The sequence below is a fragment of the Salvelinus alpinus genome, unplaced genomic scaffold (assembly GCF_045679555.1).
Source record: "Salvelinus alpinus unplaced genomic scaffold, SLU_Salpinus.1 scaffold_40, whole genome shotgun sequence".
Taxonomy (NCBI): domain Eukaryota; kingdom Metazoa; phylum Chordata; class Actinopteri; order Salmoniformes; family Salmonidae; genus Salvelinus; species Salvelinus alpinus.
Window position 1 is genome coordinate 177,436 of NW_027255981.1, and position 19,438 is coordinate 196,873.

General features: G+C 40.7%; 1 protein-coding gene across 5 annotated transcripts in view; it reads right to left on the reverse strand.

Moving 5' to 3' along the window:
• LOC139566991 (spectrin beta chain, non-erythrocytic 1-like) overlaps positions 1–19,438 on the reverse strand; it is a 124,758-nt gene that overhangs the window by 70,598 nt on the left and 34,722 nt on the right. For all 5 annotated transcript variants that reach the window (XR_011673197.1, XM_071388400.1, XM_071388404.1 and 2 more), the window contains one exon: positions 9,007–9,158. Coding sequence is in view for 4 of the 5 variants with exons in the window: in XM_071388400.1 (XP_071244501.1) it covers positions 9,007–9,158 (152 nt within the window). In the remaining variant the exon portion in view is untranslated. The remainder of the gene's footprint in view (positions 1–9,006; positions 9,159–19,438) is intronic.

The following is a 19,438-nucleotide window of genomic DNA, read 5'->3' on the forward strand; positions in this document are numbered from 1 at the left end:
TATACAAAACTAAACACGATGATGTCCACGCCAAACTAGATAAATCTGAAGAATTATCTACAAACAGGAGCGCTCAACTTGATAACATGCATGCAGTTATGTTGAACGTTACTCAAAATAACACGGTTCTACTCAAAACGCTGCAGACCAAAGACGATCAGTTAATGAACATAATGTCAAAGTTGGATGACAAATCAGCAGAACTCATTGAAGTCGCTGACCAAATGAATGATGAGAGAACTCAGGTGATGAAGATGGAAATATTGATTTCTAAGCAAGCAGCGGAAATCTCATCACTGAATCTCTCGCTCCGTACTCGAGACCTCTATTTGCAAACCATGACAGATAAGTTTGAGACCGAAAGGAGCAAGTGTGACACTCACGTGTCCAAAATCAGTACTCTAAGCGCTCAAGTGGACTCTGCGATGCAGCAGAATACCACCCTTAGGTACCATCTGGATGAAGTCCAGAATGGTCACGCTCTACAGCGCGACTACCAATCCAAGCAACCGGAGCCCTGTACTCACAGGAGTAAAGACGATAGGTTTCAGACCTTGCCTCCCTCAGTCTTCTCCTCTTGGCCATTCGGCACCGAGTAATATTGCACCTCTTGGCCAACAACAACAAGGCTTGGCTTCTTCTCTTGGCCTTTCGGCCCCAATCTCTCCACAGGATGAAGCCAACCCTCTCCGCCCGCTTGGCGCGGAATACCTTGACAAACTCGTCAAGTATTTCCCCACCTTTGACCCCGTTCCAGGTCAGCCAAACGATACTGAGACGTTCCTAACTGACATAGAGGACGCGTTGGATGGCTACCCGAACGCTACAGCTTCTGACAGGGTTTACCTGTTGAAGCGAACGTCAAATAGACACGTGACAAGGTTCATTCGTCTACAACAGCAACACGTGCTAAATGACTACGCTAAACTTGCCACAGCTTTGAAAGTAGAATTCAGTGGTTCTGCGACTCGCAAACACAATAGCTCACTGGCTAACACCGTTAAACAAGCTCGGAACGAACACCCACAAGCTTACTATCATAGGCTTCGTTCAGCTTACTTTGGCCTATTCACTGAAACAGGCATGGAAGACCTGTTACCTTTTAAACAAATGTTCCTGTCGAACATGTATCCTACCTTCATTACCTACTTGGGCCCTGCCGCCCACGTTGGCTTGCCTATCTTACAACTCAGAGAGCTTGCAAGCACAGCTTTTGAGGCATCAAAAGTTCACAACGCTAAGAGCCCTGACCACTCGGTTTTGAAGTGTGACCAGGAGCACTCACTCCAGCTAGAGGGTGCATTATCAGGTATTGGAGCATTGAGAGATGACGCACAACAACAGTTTCTACCACGAAACCATGATTCCAATAACCTCCGCGGTCGAAATAACTGTAAAGTACGTCGCAATCAACATGACTACCGCTACAATCGACCTGTTCGCTACGTTCCTGCACCTAACCCACACAAAGTCTCAGAGCACAAGGGTAACAAAGGGTTGAAGGACAATCAAAACGTAGACCAATGTTCTCCAGCAGTTCCACTACGGGAAGAACTAAAGCGAGAACAATTTGAGAAAAGGGTAAAAGATAAGTCACAAGGACTAGACGGGGAATTACCGGACACCAGGTCCGCAGGAATTAACACCCATAGCAAGGACGTTAAAGTTCAAATTTCTCCCGCTCTCATTCAAGACCCTATCCAGGGCCCGCTTGATCAAGAAACAAGCCCCCGGGCTTTGTCTATAGACTCTGATACAAAGGTTGCGAAGAAAAAGGTCAAACGCTTCGTTAAAGCCAAGCCCACTCAAAATCGTAAAAGTCGATCTGCTTCCACCTTGAACAGAATTGACACATCACGTCGTTGCGAACAATCACTCCACTTTGTGGGGAATATGTCCACTAAACACGAATCTAAACGCCCGTACCTGGAAACAGTCCTGGAGGACTGCTTAACTTGTCATGCGCTAATTGATTCGGGTGCGACAATATCACTCATCTCTCAAACATTGTTTGATGATCTCAAAAAGGCTTTGAAGCCAACTAAACGTTGGTTAAAAGTGGAACGATGCGACACTACACTTCGAGGGGTCACTCAGACTACCTCGCCTCTCACATTGAGAGTCATGCTGAAACTACACTTCAAGGACGTATCGCTCGTCCACCCTGTGTACGTTACTAGCCTCGAAACTGTACCCCTGCTACTTGGAGCAGACTTGATGGATCGGTTACTCCCATTGATGGATTGGAAAACCAACCAGGTATGGTCACAGGCCACCCTGCCTTCTCCACTGACCACACTGTCTTCCCCTAACGCTAGCTGCAACGCAGTCAGTCACGAGGGATATCTGTCAAAAGCACCCCTTTGGAAAAAGACGTTTAAAAACCTCTTGGGGCAGAATCCGATCCAAAGAGATATTACAATATCTCGACACATTCCATCAGCCAACCTGATTGACCATTCTTTTCATGATTTCGAGCCAGCTGTCTCTGTTAATAAGCAACTTCCCTCCTCCGTGCAGTCGTGCAATACGGTAGTTGAGATGAACTCCTCTTGCCCTTCAGACATTTCCGCAAGTACTGCGGCCGTCTCAGCAAGAAAAACATCGATGCGCAGAGTATACTCTGCTTCCGATGATACACCTTCCGCTTTGTTGGGGACTGTCAACCCTTACAATGACACTAATGGCGTCAGTCCAGCAACTGACCCGATGATTCCCACTGGTGAAACACTTTGCGATATCACAGACCGATATCCTCGTCTCAGTTCGCAGTTATTGAAGAGGTTGCCACACGCGGTGGGGACTGACATGCCTCGACAGCCACTGAGCGTTTTGAAGCACAAACACCAGGAGATTTGGTTGAAAGGTTACAGCCATTCTCATAACAACGCGGCCGCTGACAACTCGTACATCGGGTCCGATCTTTTCATTTGCGCCTCGGACACCAACACCACCCGCTGGTGGGGGGGTCCCGAGACACAAAGGGGGGGAATAGTAGCCCAGACCCATGATGAGCCTCATCGAGGCCGGTGGGGGGGTCAAGACTATGGACAACACCGTACGAGGCCGCCAGAGCATAAATCAAATCTAGTTGTAAACTCCCCTATGAGAACATTGAGGAGCAGACAGGCCCCTAGACGGGGATTATCTTAGAGCACATCTAAAAATAGTACTGAGGTGTACCACACTGGTCGTAAAGGAAGTCCAGTGGACTTGTCCACCTCCAAAACAAATGGCAATAATAATCATTCCTTGCCATGCGTAGGTTCAACTACAATACAACTAGTAAAATGCTCCAATCATGTGTTCCGGTAGTATAATATTTCAAAATAAATCGGTAGGATAACTGGTCCCTTTGAGCACCAGTACCAATACCAGCAACAGTCAGTCTAGCTACAATCAGTAAGGAGGTTAGAGACCTAACCAATCAAATTACCCTTGACAATAGCGACATAGGAGTCACTCAGAGTCCAACACAGGGAAGGGAATCTCCAGTGCACTCTTCCAATGGTTAACACACATGCCACTAATAAATAGAATCCTTCATTCAGGAGGAAAATTATTAGAATCAACAACCATGATCACACCACGTACGACGGGTCTAATACTTAAAGAGTACTTCCGTCGTGAGGTCAGCTCCTCCGTGGATAACATAGCTATGAAATAGACTTCATACCTATCACCACTACAATAGTGGAAGACACAGTGACTTAGTAAAAACTACTACAGACTCCCTCGACACCAATTCTGACTGACCTCCAGGCATCGACCTGAAAATTACCTGACTACGTCAGACTCATTCTGAACAAGTGGTAATCGGCCAGGATACTTGGTTTTCTTCCCTTGACATGCGCGCTTGTTAAGCATAAACGCACATGCACAACGGAACATCCAATTAGGATTTATGCTAGGATCACTTAAGGGTCCAAGCAAAATACCAGCCTTAGTAAAGTTGAACATTTACTTCTAGGCCTTTGTCTCTACAGCACTCACCAGTTTCCTTCCCAGAAGTCCATAGGTCATCCCTGTAGACTGCCCAAAACTAGTGCCTTACAGCTGTAAAGTTATCATATAGTTATCAACTTAGGATAGTGCCTAAGCAACACACCAAGTAGGAAAACCCTAGATATGGCATTAGAGACAATGCCAGAACATTGGACGTATATAGAATACAGTCCAATTAGATGATTTTTGTGTGAGAACTATATTTTGTATCTTTTTGTTTATGCTTTCATTCCTTTTCGGTTCAGTTCCTTTGACAGTTAGGAAGTGATAGAGCCATAAACAACTTCCCCATACAACATTCACTTAGTGCCACAACGCCGCTCATTGGGGAATGAATGTAATTATATATATATTTCATGAGTGTGTGTGCGTTGTTAACATCTGCCTAAGTTACTGCTCAGATCTTCCAGTCTGGACGACAACCAGACGACGGGTGCGGAACGGCGACCCCAAATCCGGACACCCACGGCCCATCCTTGTGGCGGCATGCCCGCTGTCAGAGAGCCTACCAAGGTAAACCACCAAGGGGGGGACCGCAACGGCGATCACCAACCAGGACATCCCCTGGCCCTCCCTGGGGTACTTTGCAGCTTCCAGGGAACCTACCAAGGTACATCACTAGAAGGGACCTCCACGGCGATCACCAACCGGACATCAACTGCCATCCTTGTGGTGGACTGCTCCGCTTTCAGAGAAGCCTACCAAGTTCAACCACCAGAGGGGACTGCAACGATGATCTACAAGCAGGACACCACGTGTTCATGATTTTATGTTGATTTGTAACTTGCAGGACAAACAAGATCCAAACCACCAGGGGGGGTATGTCATGACGTTGCCTGCGTGGGTATAGCAAACCCCATCCCCCTCTCCCTGCCTCCACTCCTTCAACCCATGCTGTGATCACAGAGAGATGTCGTAAATTCCTGAGGATCTCCTTATGGCTAAACAGTATTAAGAGAGAGGGTAAACTTTCAGGACAAAGGAATTCTCTTCCACCTCACAGAACTTGAGGTACGAACATATTTCATATTCCTGCACAAGTAGGAATGATCGGTGGACAGTCCAGCTATTAACATGTCCATTGGTCACCACGTGGGAAAATCACGTGAGACTGTGGGACCACATTACCATACCGCTGTTTATATAATAACCTCAGATATGAGGTTTACATCTGTGTGTTGTATAAAAGGAATGAGTGAGCATGATACTGTTTGTATAATTGTGTAATATGATTTTGAACTGTTTAATGAAGGAAAATACAACTATTTGGTTGTATTTGAACTAAATCCAAGGACCGCCCCTGAGCCAGTTGGGTCAGAGACCATGGGACCACCCCTCTCTGCTATCTGAATAAAAGCCAACTTTAAGAAATTACCAATCCAGACCATGTGTCTCTCAATCACGAGAGGACAAAGGTTGAGACCATGTTATCCTCCAAGGAGGAGAACGAAGGTTGAGTAGAATTACTTTCTATACCACGTGGTTAAACTCTTAAGACGAATGAGAACAAGTCTTTGATATTGACTTCTAGTCTGCAGCTAGGAATTCGGTATCATTGAACGCGAAGAAAGACAACCGCCGAAACAATCATTCTATAACGAATGTCCCTCTGAACAATCCACAACCGAGACAGAACTTCACTCCAACCAAAACGAACTTCTCTCCAACGACCAAGGACACACACACTGGACGTAACTATATATATATTGATTGCAATTGTTCCCGAATGAGTGAGCGTTCATGTGTAAGGATTAGCATGTTAATTGTTATAGTTATGGACTCTGTAGTGAATTCTTAGTCGAACGCAACTTTCCCTTTGTCTAACAGCCGCCATGCCGGTTTAGCCCACTAGGGCATATTCCTTCCACCATTTCATGTAACTATTTTAAGTTTGTTTGTTTATGCATTTCTGTGAATTAATTAGTTAGTAATAAATAAATGATTTAAGACAATTGATGTATGGATGACTCATAGTGAAGACTGGGTTCGTGCAGATCAGCGATTTACGACGTTTGGAATGAGACTGACGTAAGGTAGAGTAAATGAATCATTAATGAGAGGACTATTGATCAGATATTAAAATATCTGAAAGGTTATATTGGGAAATAATAACCTTGTAATCTAATAACTTTCCCTGGTGCCCTCGAATTCATAGTTAATTAGTTACGCTATTACTCAAGTGATCGCGTAACCCCTAATTATAGGAATCTATGATAAAAACTATAAGTCTTCAATTTAACGGTACCAAAGACACGACAATGGGAAAGACAAAATATTTAAGTGCCTTTGAACGGTCTATGGTAGTAGGTGCCAGGCACATCAGTTTGAGTGTGATAAGAATTGCAACACTGCTGGTTTTTTCATAATCAACTGTTTCGTGTGTATCGAGAATTGTCCACCACCCATAGGAGTAGTAATTGAATGCGAACTTCACAAAAAAAATGGAATTGTTAAAACCTTTCTAGCCTGTCTATCTATGGGAAACAGAGTTGACGTGTTATGCTCAACCCGCTCAGTTTTCCACCACAAAACACCAGAAAATTGCAAAAGAGTAGAACGAAATGACAAGCTTTTACACTGATTTGACTATTAGATGTTCAATCTTTCTTTAGGAAAAAATATTCAAAAAAATAAAAAGTTTCACCTCCTTAAAATGAGTGTTCAGTTCACGTAATAGGGGTGACCTTAAAATGAGGGACAGATGTAAACGAATCAGTAATCACAAGAAATAAATCATCTTCAGAAATGACAAACTAAGGCTTTACAATGATGGTGAAACTTGGAGAAATGTTGTCGTTAAGTGGATTCAAATCTTCCTAGAATTACACAGGGTTGACGGAGGGACATGTCAAAATGCTGAATTTTGGCACTTTAGTATGTCTTTATTCATATTAATTGAAGTATTCAGTTACTGTGTATTATAAATACTGTGTATTAACTTCTTGCAACTATAGGGGGTGCTGTTCCGCATTAGCATATTTTGGTCTCCAAATTAAACGGCCTATTGCTCAATTCTTGATCGTACAATATGCATATCCTTACTAATATTGGATAGAAAACACTGTCTAGTTTCTAAAACCGTTTTAATTATGTCTGTGGGTGACCCAGAACTCCCTCTACAGCAAAAATCCTGACATGACTTGCGAAGGTCTGAGAATTATCCTCTGATCTGGGTTCAGTTTTAAAGCCTGTGTATATCCTATGGCTGGAATTGAACTGCACCCGCCTTCCCCTGGATGTCAGTAACCAATGAGAAGTGGAATGGTCTGTCTGCGTAGCTGTCCGAGGTTATAAAGCCGGATGGAACGAGAGTACCTTTCTTTGTCTCGTTCGTCATGGCGCCTGGCAAGAAGTCAGGATGAAATTTTGGAACGCTCAGTTATCGACCAGAGATGTATCCGTCTGTAATTTAATTAAATATAGGTGTTAGAAACATCATAACGATGTTATTTGAAACCGATTTATATCAGTTTATGCGAGTATAGTGCTATTTTTCTGAATTTCCTTTGTATCTAGTTTGAGGATTTGGACATGTGTGTGCGACATAGCTAATGGTAGCAGCTAGTTCCAAAGGTGAAGAGGACGTTTTACAACAAAGCAACTATTCTTTTGAAGAAAAGACACATTGCCCAAGATACTGATGGAAGCTCGTCCAAAAGTAGGAACTATTTATGATGTTATTATGTATTTATGTGGAAAAATGTCATAGTGTTTGCGCGCCACTTTTGCAGGCACTGGTCTGGCTGCAACGCACACTATATGTCTAGTAACGTTAATTTTAAAAATCTAACATAGCGATTGCATTAAGAACTAATTTATCTTTCGATTGTTGTCCAACTTATATTTTTTAGTCAAGTTTATGAATAGTATTTTTATAAGAATAGGCGCTAATCCAAAATGGCGCCGGCCAGAATACATGCAATGTTTGTAGTGATTACATAGTATAACCACGATTTGTGCTGCTAAATATGCACATTTTCGAACAAAAGCTATATGCATTGTGTAATATGATGTTACAGGTCTGTCATCTGATGAAGTATATCAAGGTTAGTCAAATTATATATCTTTTGTTGGGTTGTTACGATCGCTAACATTTACAGCTGGTAAATGCGGTTGTGATTCTGGCTATTGTGGTACGCTCATATAATGCTATATTGTGTTTTCGCTGTAAAACACTTAGAAAATCTGAAATATTCTCTGGATTCACAAGATCTGTGTCTTTCGATTGCTGTAGGCTGTCTATTTTTCTGAAGTGTTTTAGGATGATTCTTTTGGTAATTGACGTCGGTCTCAGTAATTATTCCGGCTGCTTCCAACGCTATTTCAGATTGCAGCTGCAATGTAGAACTGTGATTTCTACCTGAAATATGCACTTTTTTCTAACAAAAACTATCCTATACCATGAATATGTTATCAGACTGTCATCTGAAGAGGTTTTTTCTTGGTTAGTGGCTATCAATATCTTAGTTTAGCCGAATTGGTGATAGCACCTGAAGTAGTAAGAAACTGATGGAGTTAGAAAAGTGCTGTATTTTGCTAACGTGTTTAGCTAATAGATTTACATATTTTGTCTTCCCTGTAAAACATTTTAAAAATCTGAAATGGTGGCTTTATTCACAAGATCTGTATCTTTCATCTGGTGTCTTGGACTTGTGATTTAATGATATTTAGATGCTACTATCTACTTGTGAAGCTATGCTAGCTATGCTAATCAGTGTGTGGGGGGGTGGGGGGTGATCCCGGACCCGGGGTAGAGGCTCGTTAGAGGTTAAAGGGCACTTCATTTAATATAACACGCTTTTAAAATGCAATATAGGTGCAAAACTGCTATTTAAAATATCAAAATGGACGCAAAAGGCACTCTTTTCGTGGAACGACCCTCAAGTATCTCAGAATAGAAGTTCTGATCTAGGATCAGGTCCTCCCTGTCCATGTAATCTTATTCATTGTGATCTAAAAGGCTAAACTGATCCATATAAGCCCGGGTAGCACGGTACTCACCAGTTTCTCCCCAGACAGCACCTCCAGCAGTTTGATGAGCATGCGTCCATCACTCAGGTCCCTGTACAGGTCCGTGATGCGGCAGGACACCCGGGAGAGGTGAGAGTTCACCCATTTGGTGAAGGTCTTCTTCTGCACCGCTTCGCGCTCATCTGGAGAGAAAATAAGACAGGGAATAAAATGAAGGAAGAAATAAAGAGAAGCTATGTCAAAGTGATATGTCATTCAATTAATTGGGATATGAAACAAGTGAATTCCTGATGACGGATAAGCAGATTTGGGGTAAAAAAAAAACATTTTAGCAGACATGCTTATCAAGAGAGACTTACAGGAGCAGTTAGGGTTAAGTGTGTTGCTCAAGGGCACATCGGCAGATTTTTTACATAGTCGGCTCAGGGTTTTGAACAAGTGACCTTTTGGTTACTGGCCCAACACTCTTAACTGCTAGGCTACCATGCTGACCTATGTTTGCCAAATTAGCAGTGTTGGGGAGCAGTGAACTACATGTAGTTCAACTAGTAATTAAACTACATTTTGCAGTAGCTTGGTGGTAGATCAACTAAATTAAAATCTTGGTAGTGTTTGCAATCGTTAATTGCTTTTTGACCATGTAGCCGTGTAGCTAACTACTGGAACTACACACTACTTTTTTGGCGAAAAGAGAAGAAAATATGGGTGGAATACTCAGTATTATATAATTTTTGGGGCATCAGACGTTCCTAAATCTCACTTGAAATATCGTTTTTGTGTTTGAGAGGGATCTGTTCTTGCAATTTGTAATCTATGACTTTTAAGATATAGATATTATAATTACTCCCAATATAAGCTTTGATGTAGTGAACTACTTTGTCAAAGTAGCTTTAGTTAAGGCTATGGAAGATAATAATGCTGGAACAAGACATTGAAGTATAGTTAACAGTTCACACTGTCCCTATACAGCCTGGTCTTTTAATTTCAAGTCTGAAATACTATAGAGTAGTGATCTAACTAATCAACTACTGTAATCATCCCCTGATTAACTGAATAAGGTGTTTTAGTGCTGGGCTAAAGCATATTTAAAATGTGTACTCCCTGGGTCCCCAAGGTTAGATTGAAAATGTCAATAAGCTTGTAAGACTGCCCTTCAGATGTAACACTTTTTACCTAAAGAAAATACTGTGTAGCTAAGTATTGTGGTAAATGATGGAACCCATGTGTTGTTATATACAGTAACAGTAATGATACTCATTGTATAATTGTGTCATATGAGAGGTTTTGGTCATTGTGGGTGATTGGCCCGCTTTGTCACATGCAACTCATCATCCTTTCATGATCCAGATATTAAAACAACTAGACTGGATTGGGACTGGTGGCCTTGCCTCTTCAGACCAATTGCAGAATTTCTTACGGCTTCCTCTCCTGGTCTCTGGTCATCTCCACTGAGATGAAGGAAATGGACAGGTGAACGCAAATGCTTGATAGGGGGTCGACCATATTGTTTGCCATCTGTTCTGGGTTCTCAGGACAGTGTGCATGAAAGTGAGGAGACAAGGGGAGAAAGCCACTGCAGACTAATGAGATACAGCCATAGCTTTAAAATGTAAAAAAAAAAGTGAAGGTGGGAATCCTGTTTATGTTCGGGGCCCTTGACAGGGACAATGCCCCACCCTCTGGCTCAGAGTTCATATCCATGAACACAAGGCGGGTTTATTTATAATCCTCCCCAATTTTCCTGTTATTGCATTCCTTATCCCTGCAAAGACGTAAGCATGTGATTTGATTGTTCGTTTGCCACATGGCGGAATGAGAGAGATGACCTTGCCGCATGCAGGGCTGGCTGCACCTTGCGATGAACTCCAAGGCCCTCTAGACTTTTTTGTTATGAGTGATTTATTTGACACGTTTGACGATCTTGCCGAAAGAATAACAATTGGAGAAGGTCGAACCTATTCCTCACATCCCCCCCATTCCTGCAACATGAAACATTATATCAACATATGAAATAAAAAGGTATCCTTTGACTATAAACACTATTGATTTGGAATCGACCGCTCAGTTAATACTGAACCCTGACCACAATTGTACTGTGTATGACATCACTAACTAGACTCAGAGCCAACCTCCTGCCTGCTGCCCTACCCCTCGGGGGTACAACCAGCTATCATCACAGACGCTGCTGAGGAGAGGACGGCTCATAATAATGGCAGGAAAGGAGCGAATGGAATGGCATAAACACATGGAAACCATGTGTTTGATCTATTTCATAAATTTCCACTTATTCTGCTCCAGCCATTACCACAAGCCCATCCTCGCCAATTAAGGTGCCACCAACCTCCTATGCATCCAAACCCATTTCTGTGGCATTATTGCAACATGGTAACATCACCACAAGCGTTACATAGAGGTACATGCTAGTGGGGATTTTTTAAGGAGTCTTCTGTGAGACAGGAGGACAAGACAGAGCTGGACAGAACAACAGTGTTCCTCTCCTCCATCACTGCCCTAGCTCAACTCCGGGGAGGGCTAGCTAGAGGAATGTTGCACTAGCATCTGGTCTTATCGTTAGGTAAACACACAGCTCCCGTACTATTAACACAGCTTGAAGAGTAAGTTTTAGCTGTTTAACAACAAAAAACTGATGCCAATGAAGACGATTTCAGGTCGTTCATTAAAACAAGGCTACGTCAGGTCGTTTGTCATTTTTCAAAGACCTCGGGCTGATGGCCCTTCGAGATACTGCTAAGACAAATACATAATTTATTATGTGAAATGACAACCATATTTTTAAAATGATTCCAATGTCATCTCAATGCCATTTTTAGCAGATGATCGCTTTAGGACCTTTATGCAATAGAGGAAGTTCAATTCAATCAATACTACTAATATTTTTGGGGGGGTTGAGTACCACCAATTGAGATTCTTAGTTTGTGCTATAAAATGGCTCTGTTGGTATAAAGAGGTTTTAGTATCAATCGTTATAGTAAGTAGCTAGGTTTCCATCCAATTGGGGACAGATTTGAATGTGAATATTCAAAAATATGCATAAAGAAAATATGCACATTTTCCCACCAGTGTGTGTTTCCGGAAAACAGACTTTTTTCGGATAAAAATCAGTGCGTGATGATCTAAAGTTCAATGTGATTCAAACTCTACAAATAGTTTTGTCACAAAATAGCAGTGACGTAAAGTACTTAAGTAAACATACTTTAAAGTACTATTTAAGTCGTTTTTTGGGGTATCTGTACTTTATTTTACTATTTATATTTGACAACTTTTACTTTTACTTCACTACATTCCTAAAGAAAATTATGTGTTTTTTACTCCATACATTTCCCCTGACAACCAAAAGTACTCGTTACATTTAGAATGGCTAGCAGAACAGGAAATTGGTCAAATTCAGGCACTTACTGTATCAAGAGAACATCCCTGGTCATCCCTATTGCCTCTGATCTGGCGGACTCACTAAACACAAATGCTTCGTTTATGTCTGAGTGTTGGAGTGTGCCCCTGGCTATCCGTAAATAAAAAAAGAAAATGGTGCCGTCTGGTTTGCTTAATATAAGTAATTTTAAATTATTTATACTTTTACTTTCAATACTTAAGTATATTTTAGCAATTACATTTACTTTTGATACTTACGTATATTTAAAACCAAATACTTTTGACTTTTACTCAAGTAGTATTTTACTGGATGACTTTCACTTTAGTAATTTTTTATTAAGGTATCTTTACTTTTACTCAAGTATGACATTTGGATACTTTTTCCACCACTGCAAAACAGCATATGTGCCTACTCTGGTCTTGGCACGTGCGCTCTAGCCAACAGCTCGTAAATACAGTGTGGGTAGGCTAGTCTAGATGAAGAGATTATTATAGATAAGGGTGAAAATATTTATATTTGTCAAACAGCAGTCAAGCGTCGATCATCGTGTCACCAGAATAAGACCCTCGATATTTATTGGAAAGGAGAATCAAGATCACTATGAACTTCACAGGGTGGTGAATGTGCACAAGTTATTTCATATTTAGCCTAATAAACTGCATGGTTTCCCAAGTTGTAGTTTTATTTTTATTTTTTATATATAGGTTTTACTGACACACAAATATCCCACCCTGTCTAGCGTATTTCGTTTTGTCGACATTTGGAGAGTTTAACAACAAATTTGATGTTTCCATCAGGCCTGTCGTGACATGTACTTTACTAGCATAAAAAGGTTGGATACAGGCCTGTCGTGACATGTATTTTACTAGCATAAAAAGGTTGGATAAAGGCCTGTCGTGACATGTACTTTACTAGCATAAAAAGGTTGGATGGCAACCTTTTTAGTGTCACTAAAAAACATGCAAAAGGTAATTGCATTGGAACGTACATTCATTGGAGGGTACATTCATTGTACTTTGTACATCGTACTTACCCCTATTTGACGCTGTTCTAATCCAAATTTCATCTATATGAGCGCATGGAATACACTTTGTTTCACTTTGCACTCTGTGTCAGTTTCTGTGTCTTAAGTAGAAATTGTCCACAAATATTGAATTGAATATTGAATATTGAATATTAAAAGTCAGTTATATTAATTGAAGTGCCCTTTAATATGGACCACATGGAAAATTCAATAAATCTGATTTATCTGATTTTTTAAAGACTTGCTATTAGTGATACATTTTATGCAGACAAAAACCTGTCCCTCTTTTAAGGTCAACTGAGGGAAATGTTTATCATTTTATACAGGAGTAATAAAGGCCTAGGCACTAATTTGGTGGGAATGTATTTTTATTCATTTTTTAAATATTCATTATCTCTTTATTGTGATTTATCAGGGGGTGCCAGCACCCTCAGCACCCCTACTTCCCGCGGCTATGCAAATTGAACCTAATTTGTGGAATAACCCATATATTCAAGTATATCCACTTATTTATCGGAGGCTATTCATGAATTTCTTACTATTGCACTGATTAATAGTGTCCTTTAGTCCTAATCGTGTTGGATATCACTCTCTTCCAGAGAAAATCATCCCAAGTTGTGACCTTGACTTGACCCACAGCTCTATTGTCTTTGGAGTTCAGGAACAAAGAAGCAAATCTAACCAGCTGGGATATGAGCAGTCTGGTCATCATGACTGACACAGAATAGAAACTATTGATTTATTGACGCATCTTGTATCTCTATCCTGGGGGCTAACTCTCCGGTTCCCAAAAGCAAATCTCTCATCTTATCTCAACAGGGATACACATTCATTCAAATTCCAGTTTGGTTTCTTTTCTCTCAATTTTTTCCTCTTTCCAGGTTTCGGCAGGAAAGGTAGATCTTGATTAGGGCACTACTCAGGAATTGCAGAGTTCACTTTGGATCACTACCCCACCCTTAGCTGGTAGGAAATACTTAACGTGGTGAAAGATTCCATTCTGCACCTCTAAAGCACTGTTCATGTTCAAAGCTAATTACCTATTGACAAGATTTACTCCTCTCATATTCTGCAGTCTGTATCTCAACCACTCTTGTGAGGGAAGTCGAATGATTGGCAGAGACTGAAAACAATCATTCAGAGGGACAACAATAACAACAGCCATTTTGTTTAGGCCTAGATATACATATTATATGATATAGCATTCATTGACAAACTAACAAATTAACAGACTAGAAATCAGTATCCAAGGTTGAAAAACAAAGGTGGAAGACTGGACATCTTAGTGAAGCAGTTCAAAGCTTGCTTCCTTCTTCCCTCACTGTTGAATCAACATCCTGTGGTGTGTGGCGGGCCAGAAGATTGAAATTCTTCCTGTGTGTAAGGGCTGGATTAATGGATGAGGTCACACTGCCATGTTTAGGGGTGACTAACCTCAGGAAAAATGCGTTGTCAAATCAACATCCAACTTTGGTTGATATTTGATTGAGTTGTCAGACAGGAAGTCAACTTCATGTAAAACCTGAAATGCTATTGTTGATTGTTGTTTGAAAACTAAATCGAAATTATACAAAAACTGTATGTGTTAATGATGTTTTGCCAACAAACCAGCAATGTTGATGTAATAACATTATGCTGACAAAACACATGGGAAAACAAGGAAAACATAAATACCAGCTACCGTACTTGACAAGATGTCTCTATTTCATAAAGTGGATAAAGTCCCTCCATTGATAGAAGGGTAAAACAGATCATCAATCAGATAAGTCATGGTGTTATGGCAGATGGACTGTTTGTTCTTTAATAAGGCCTCAGATTATCACACAGGCAACTACCAACAGCTATATATTTCAAATCAATGACTCAACATCAACATTTCCCCGGCAGTCAATGCCTGGTAAAAGGGAAAACAAAGCACTAAACAGAACATGGCTTTGTGTCCATTTACACACAGTTAAAACATTCACTACATTTCGGTATCACTCACTCTTATTTATGTCTTTGGATTATCTGACATGTTTTATCATTACTTAAAGTAAAGATGTGTTTGAAAACCTCAAGATCATTCTTACTATTTTCAAAAGTCATGATAGCACTATATTTTACAGTACAGTTTCCACTGGTATTTACCTGGTATTAACACATTTCATTGCTACCCATCCCGGATCCGGGTTTTCTGTCATTAAAAACCCTGACTAGCATAGCCTAGCCTAGCGCCAGAGGGTAATCATAAAATACACTGCTCAAAAAAATAAAGGGAACACTTAAACAACACAATGTAACTCCAAGTCAATCACACTTCTGTGAAATCAAACTGTCCACTTAGGAAGCAACACAGATTGACAATAAATTTCACATGCTGTTGTGCAAATGGAATAGACAAAAGGTGGAAATTATAGGCAATTAGCAAGACACCCCCAAAAAAGGAGTGATTCTGCAGGTGGTGACCACAGAGCACTTCTCAGTTCCTATGCTTCCTGGCTGATGTTTTGGTCACTTTTGAATGCTGGCGGTGCTCTCACTCTAGTGGTAGCATGAGACGGAGTCTACAACCCACACAAGTGGCTCAGGTAGTGCAGTTCATCCAGGATGGCACATCAATGCGAGCTGTGGCAAAAAGGTTTGCTGTGTCTGTCAGCGTAGTGTCCAGAGCATGGAGGCGCTACCAGGAGACAGGCCAGTACATCAGGAGACGTGGAGGAGGCCGTAGGAGGGCAACAACCCAGCAGCAGGACCGCTACCTCCGCCTTTGTGCAAGGAGGTGCACTGCCAGAGCCCTGCAAAATGACCTCCAGCAGGCCACAAATGTGCATGTGTCTGCTCAAACGGTCAGAAACAGACTCCATGTCAGGAGTACAACCAGCCTTAAATGTATTAGATAAAACAGAAAAATACATGAGACCTGACAATGCACTTTCAATTTCCTTTCGGTTGATACAGCCACGGGACAGCTGTACAAAATTATTTGCTAAATGTTTTTCACAGTTCATGTCTGTTTGTAAAAGGTCACTGGCACAATGACACCACGTGGTTATGCTGAAAATATAACACTTTTATGAACTATGAACCAGAGAGCTCTGCCTAATATCAGGTCATGCGATAGACTAGATTCCTGTCCAGGGGGTGTATTTGTACATTAAGCTGTCTCACGCTACAGAAACAGGAGATAGGCTCCTGTTCTATGACCAGTTCTGGGTCGAACAAGGCTACTACTTACTCTGGCTAAAATCAAGGGTCACGGGGATACAACCAATGGTAATCCTACTCCCCTTACACTAGGTCTGAAATTTTCAGTTGAACGTTACTGTTCCTAGATCAACATTTGTTATTTATTGAACCTTTATTTAACTACGCAAGTAAGTTAACTTCTTGCAACTATAGGGGGTGCTGTTCCGCATTAGCATATTTTGGTCTCCAAATTAAACGGCCTATTGCTCAATTCTTGATCGTACAATATGCATATCCTTACTAATATTGGATAGAAAACACTGTCTAGTTTCTAAAACCGTTTTAATTATGTCTGTGGGTGACCCAGAACTCCCTCTACAGCAAAAATCCTGACATGACTTGCGAAGGTCTGAGAATTATCCTCTGATCTGGGTTCAGTTTTAAAGCCTGTGTATATCCTATGGCTGGAATTGAACTGCACCCGCCTTCCCCTGGATGTCAGTAACCAATGAGAAGTGGAATGGTCTGTCTGCGTAGCTGTCCGAGGTTATAAAGCCGGATGGAACGAGAGTACCTTTCTTTGTCTCGTTCGTCATGGCGCCTGGCAAGAAGTCAGGATGAAATTTTGGAACGCTCAGTTATCGACCAGAGATGTATCCGTCTGTAATTTAATTAAATATAGGTGTTAGAAACATCATAACGATGTTATTTGAAACCGATTTATATCAGTTTATGCGAGTATAGTGCTATTTTTCTGAATTTCCTTTGTATCTAGTTTGAGGATTTGGACATGTGTGTGCGACATAGCTAATGGTAGCAGCTAGTTCCAAAGGTGAAGAGGACGTTTTACAACAAAGCAACTATTCTTTTGAAGAAAAGACACATTGCCCAAGATACTGATGGAAGCTCGTCCAAAAGTAGGAACTATTTATGATGTTATTATGTATTTATGTGGAAAAATGTCATAGTGTTTGCGCGCCACTTTTGCAGGCACTGGTCTGGCTGCAACGCACACTATATGTCTAGTAACGTTAATTTTAAAAATCTAACATAGCGATTGCATTAAGAACTAATTTATCTTTCGATTGTTGTCCAACTTATATTTTTTAGTCAAGTTTATGAATAGTATTTTTATAAGAATAGGCGCTAATCCAAAATGGCGCCGGCCAGAATACATGCAATGTTTGTAGTGATTACATAGTATAACCACGATTTGTGCTGCTAAATATGCACATTTTCGAACAAAAGCTATATGCATTGTGTAATATGATGTTACAGGTCTGTCATCTGATGAAGTATATCAAGGTTAGTCAAATTATATATCTTTTGTTGGGTTGTTACGATCGCTAACATTTACAGCTGGTAAATGCGGTTGTGATTCTGGCTATTGTGGTACGCTCATATAATGCTATATTGTGTTTTCGCTGTAAAACACTTAGAAAATCTGAAATATTCTCTGGATTCACAAGATCTGTGTCTTTCGATTGCTGTAGGCTGTCTATTTTTCTGAAGTGTTTTAGGATGATTCTTTTGGTAATTGACGTCGGTCTCAGTAATTATTCCGGCTGCTTCCAACGCTATTTCAGATTGCAGCTGCAATGTAGAACTGTGATTTCTACCTGAAATATGCACTTTTTTCTAACAAAAACTATCCTATACCATGAATATGTTATCAGACTGTCATCTGAAGAGGTTTTTTCTTGGTTAGTGGCTATCAATATCTTAGTTTAGCCGAATTGGTGATAGCACCTGAAGTAGTAAGAAACTGATGGAGTTAGAAAAGTGCTGTATTTTGCTAACGTGTTTAGCTAATAGATTTACATATTTTGTCTTCCCTGTAAAACATTTTAAAAATCTGAAATGGTGGCTTTATTCACAAGATCTGTATCTTTCATCTGGTGTCTTGGACTTGTGATTTAATGATATTTAGATGCTACTATCTACTTGTGAAGCTATGCTAGCTATGCTAATCAGTGTGTGGGGGGGTGGGGGGTGATCCCGGACCCGGGGTAGAGGCTCGTTAGAGGTTAACCTCTTGACGCTAGGGGTCAGATTATATATATTTTTTAAAATAACGTTCCCAAGGTAAACGGACTATTTATCAGCTCCAGAGCGTAGAATATGCATATAATTTACAGATTAGGATAGAAATCACTCCAAAGTTTCCAAAACGGTCAAAATATTGTCTGTGAGTATAACAAAACTGATTCTGCAGGCGAAAACCTGAGGAAATCTAACCCGGAAGTGATTTTTTATTTTATTTTTTTATCTGTGTTTCCTGGCCCGTCTTTCTTCCATTTAAAGGGGTATCAACCAGATTCTTTTTCCAATGGCTTCCTCGGGCTGTGACCATGCTTTAGACATAGTTTCAGGCTTTTATTTTGAAAAATGAGCGAGATTTTTCAAAACTAGTCAGGTGTCCTCTGATTAGTTCCTGCGCGCGAGAGGGTTAGCGCTCCATTTTCTTTCTCTCTTTTATTGAATAGGTTACGGTCCGGTTGAAATATTATTGATTATGTTTGTTAAAAACAACCTGAGGATTGATTATAAAAAACATTTGACATGTTTCTATGAACATTACGGATACTTTTGGGAATTTTCGTCGAACGGAACGGGGCTTTGGTTTTTTTGTTAAAAAAGTTAAAAGTAATATTTATCGAACAAAAATAACATTTGTTGTGTAACTGGGAGTCTCGTGAGTGCAAAAATCCGAAGATTATCAAAGGTAAGCGATGAATTTTATTGATTTTCTGACTTTCGTGACCATGCTAATTTGGGGCTAGCTGTTGTAGCATTGATTGATACACTCACAAAAGCTTGGATTGCTTTCGCTGCAAAGCATATTTTCAAAATCTGACACGATAGGTGGATTAACAACA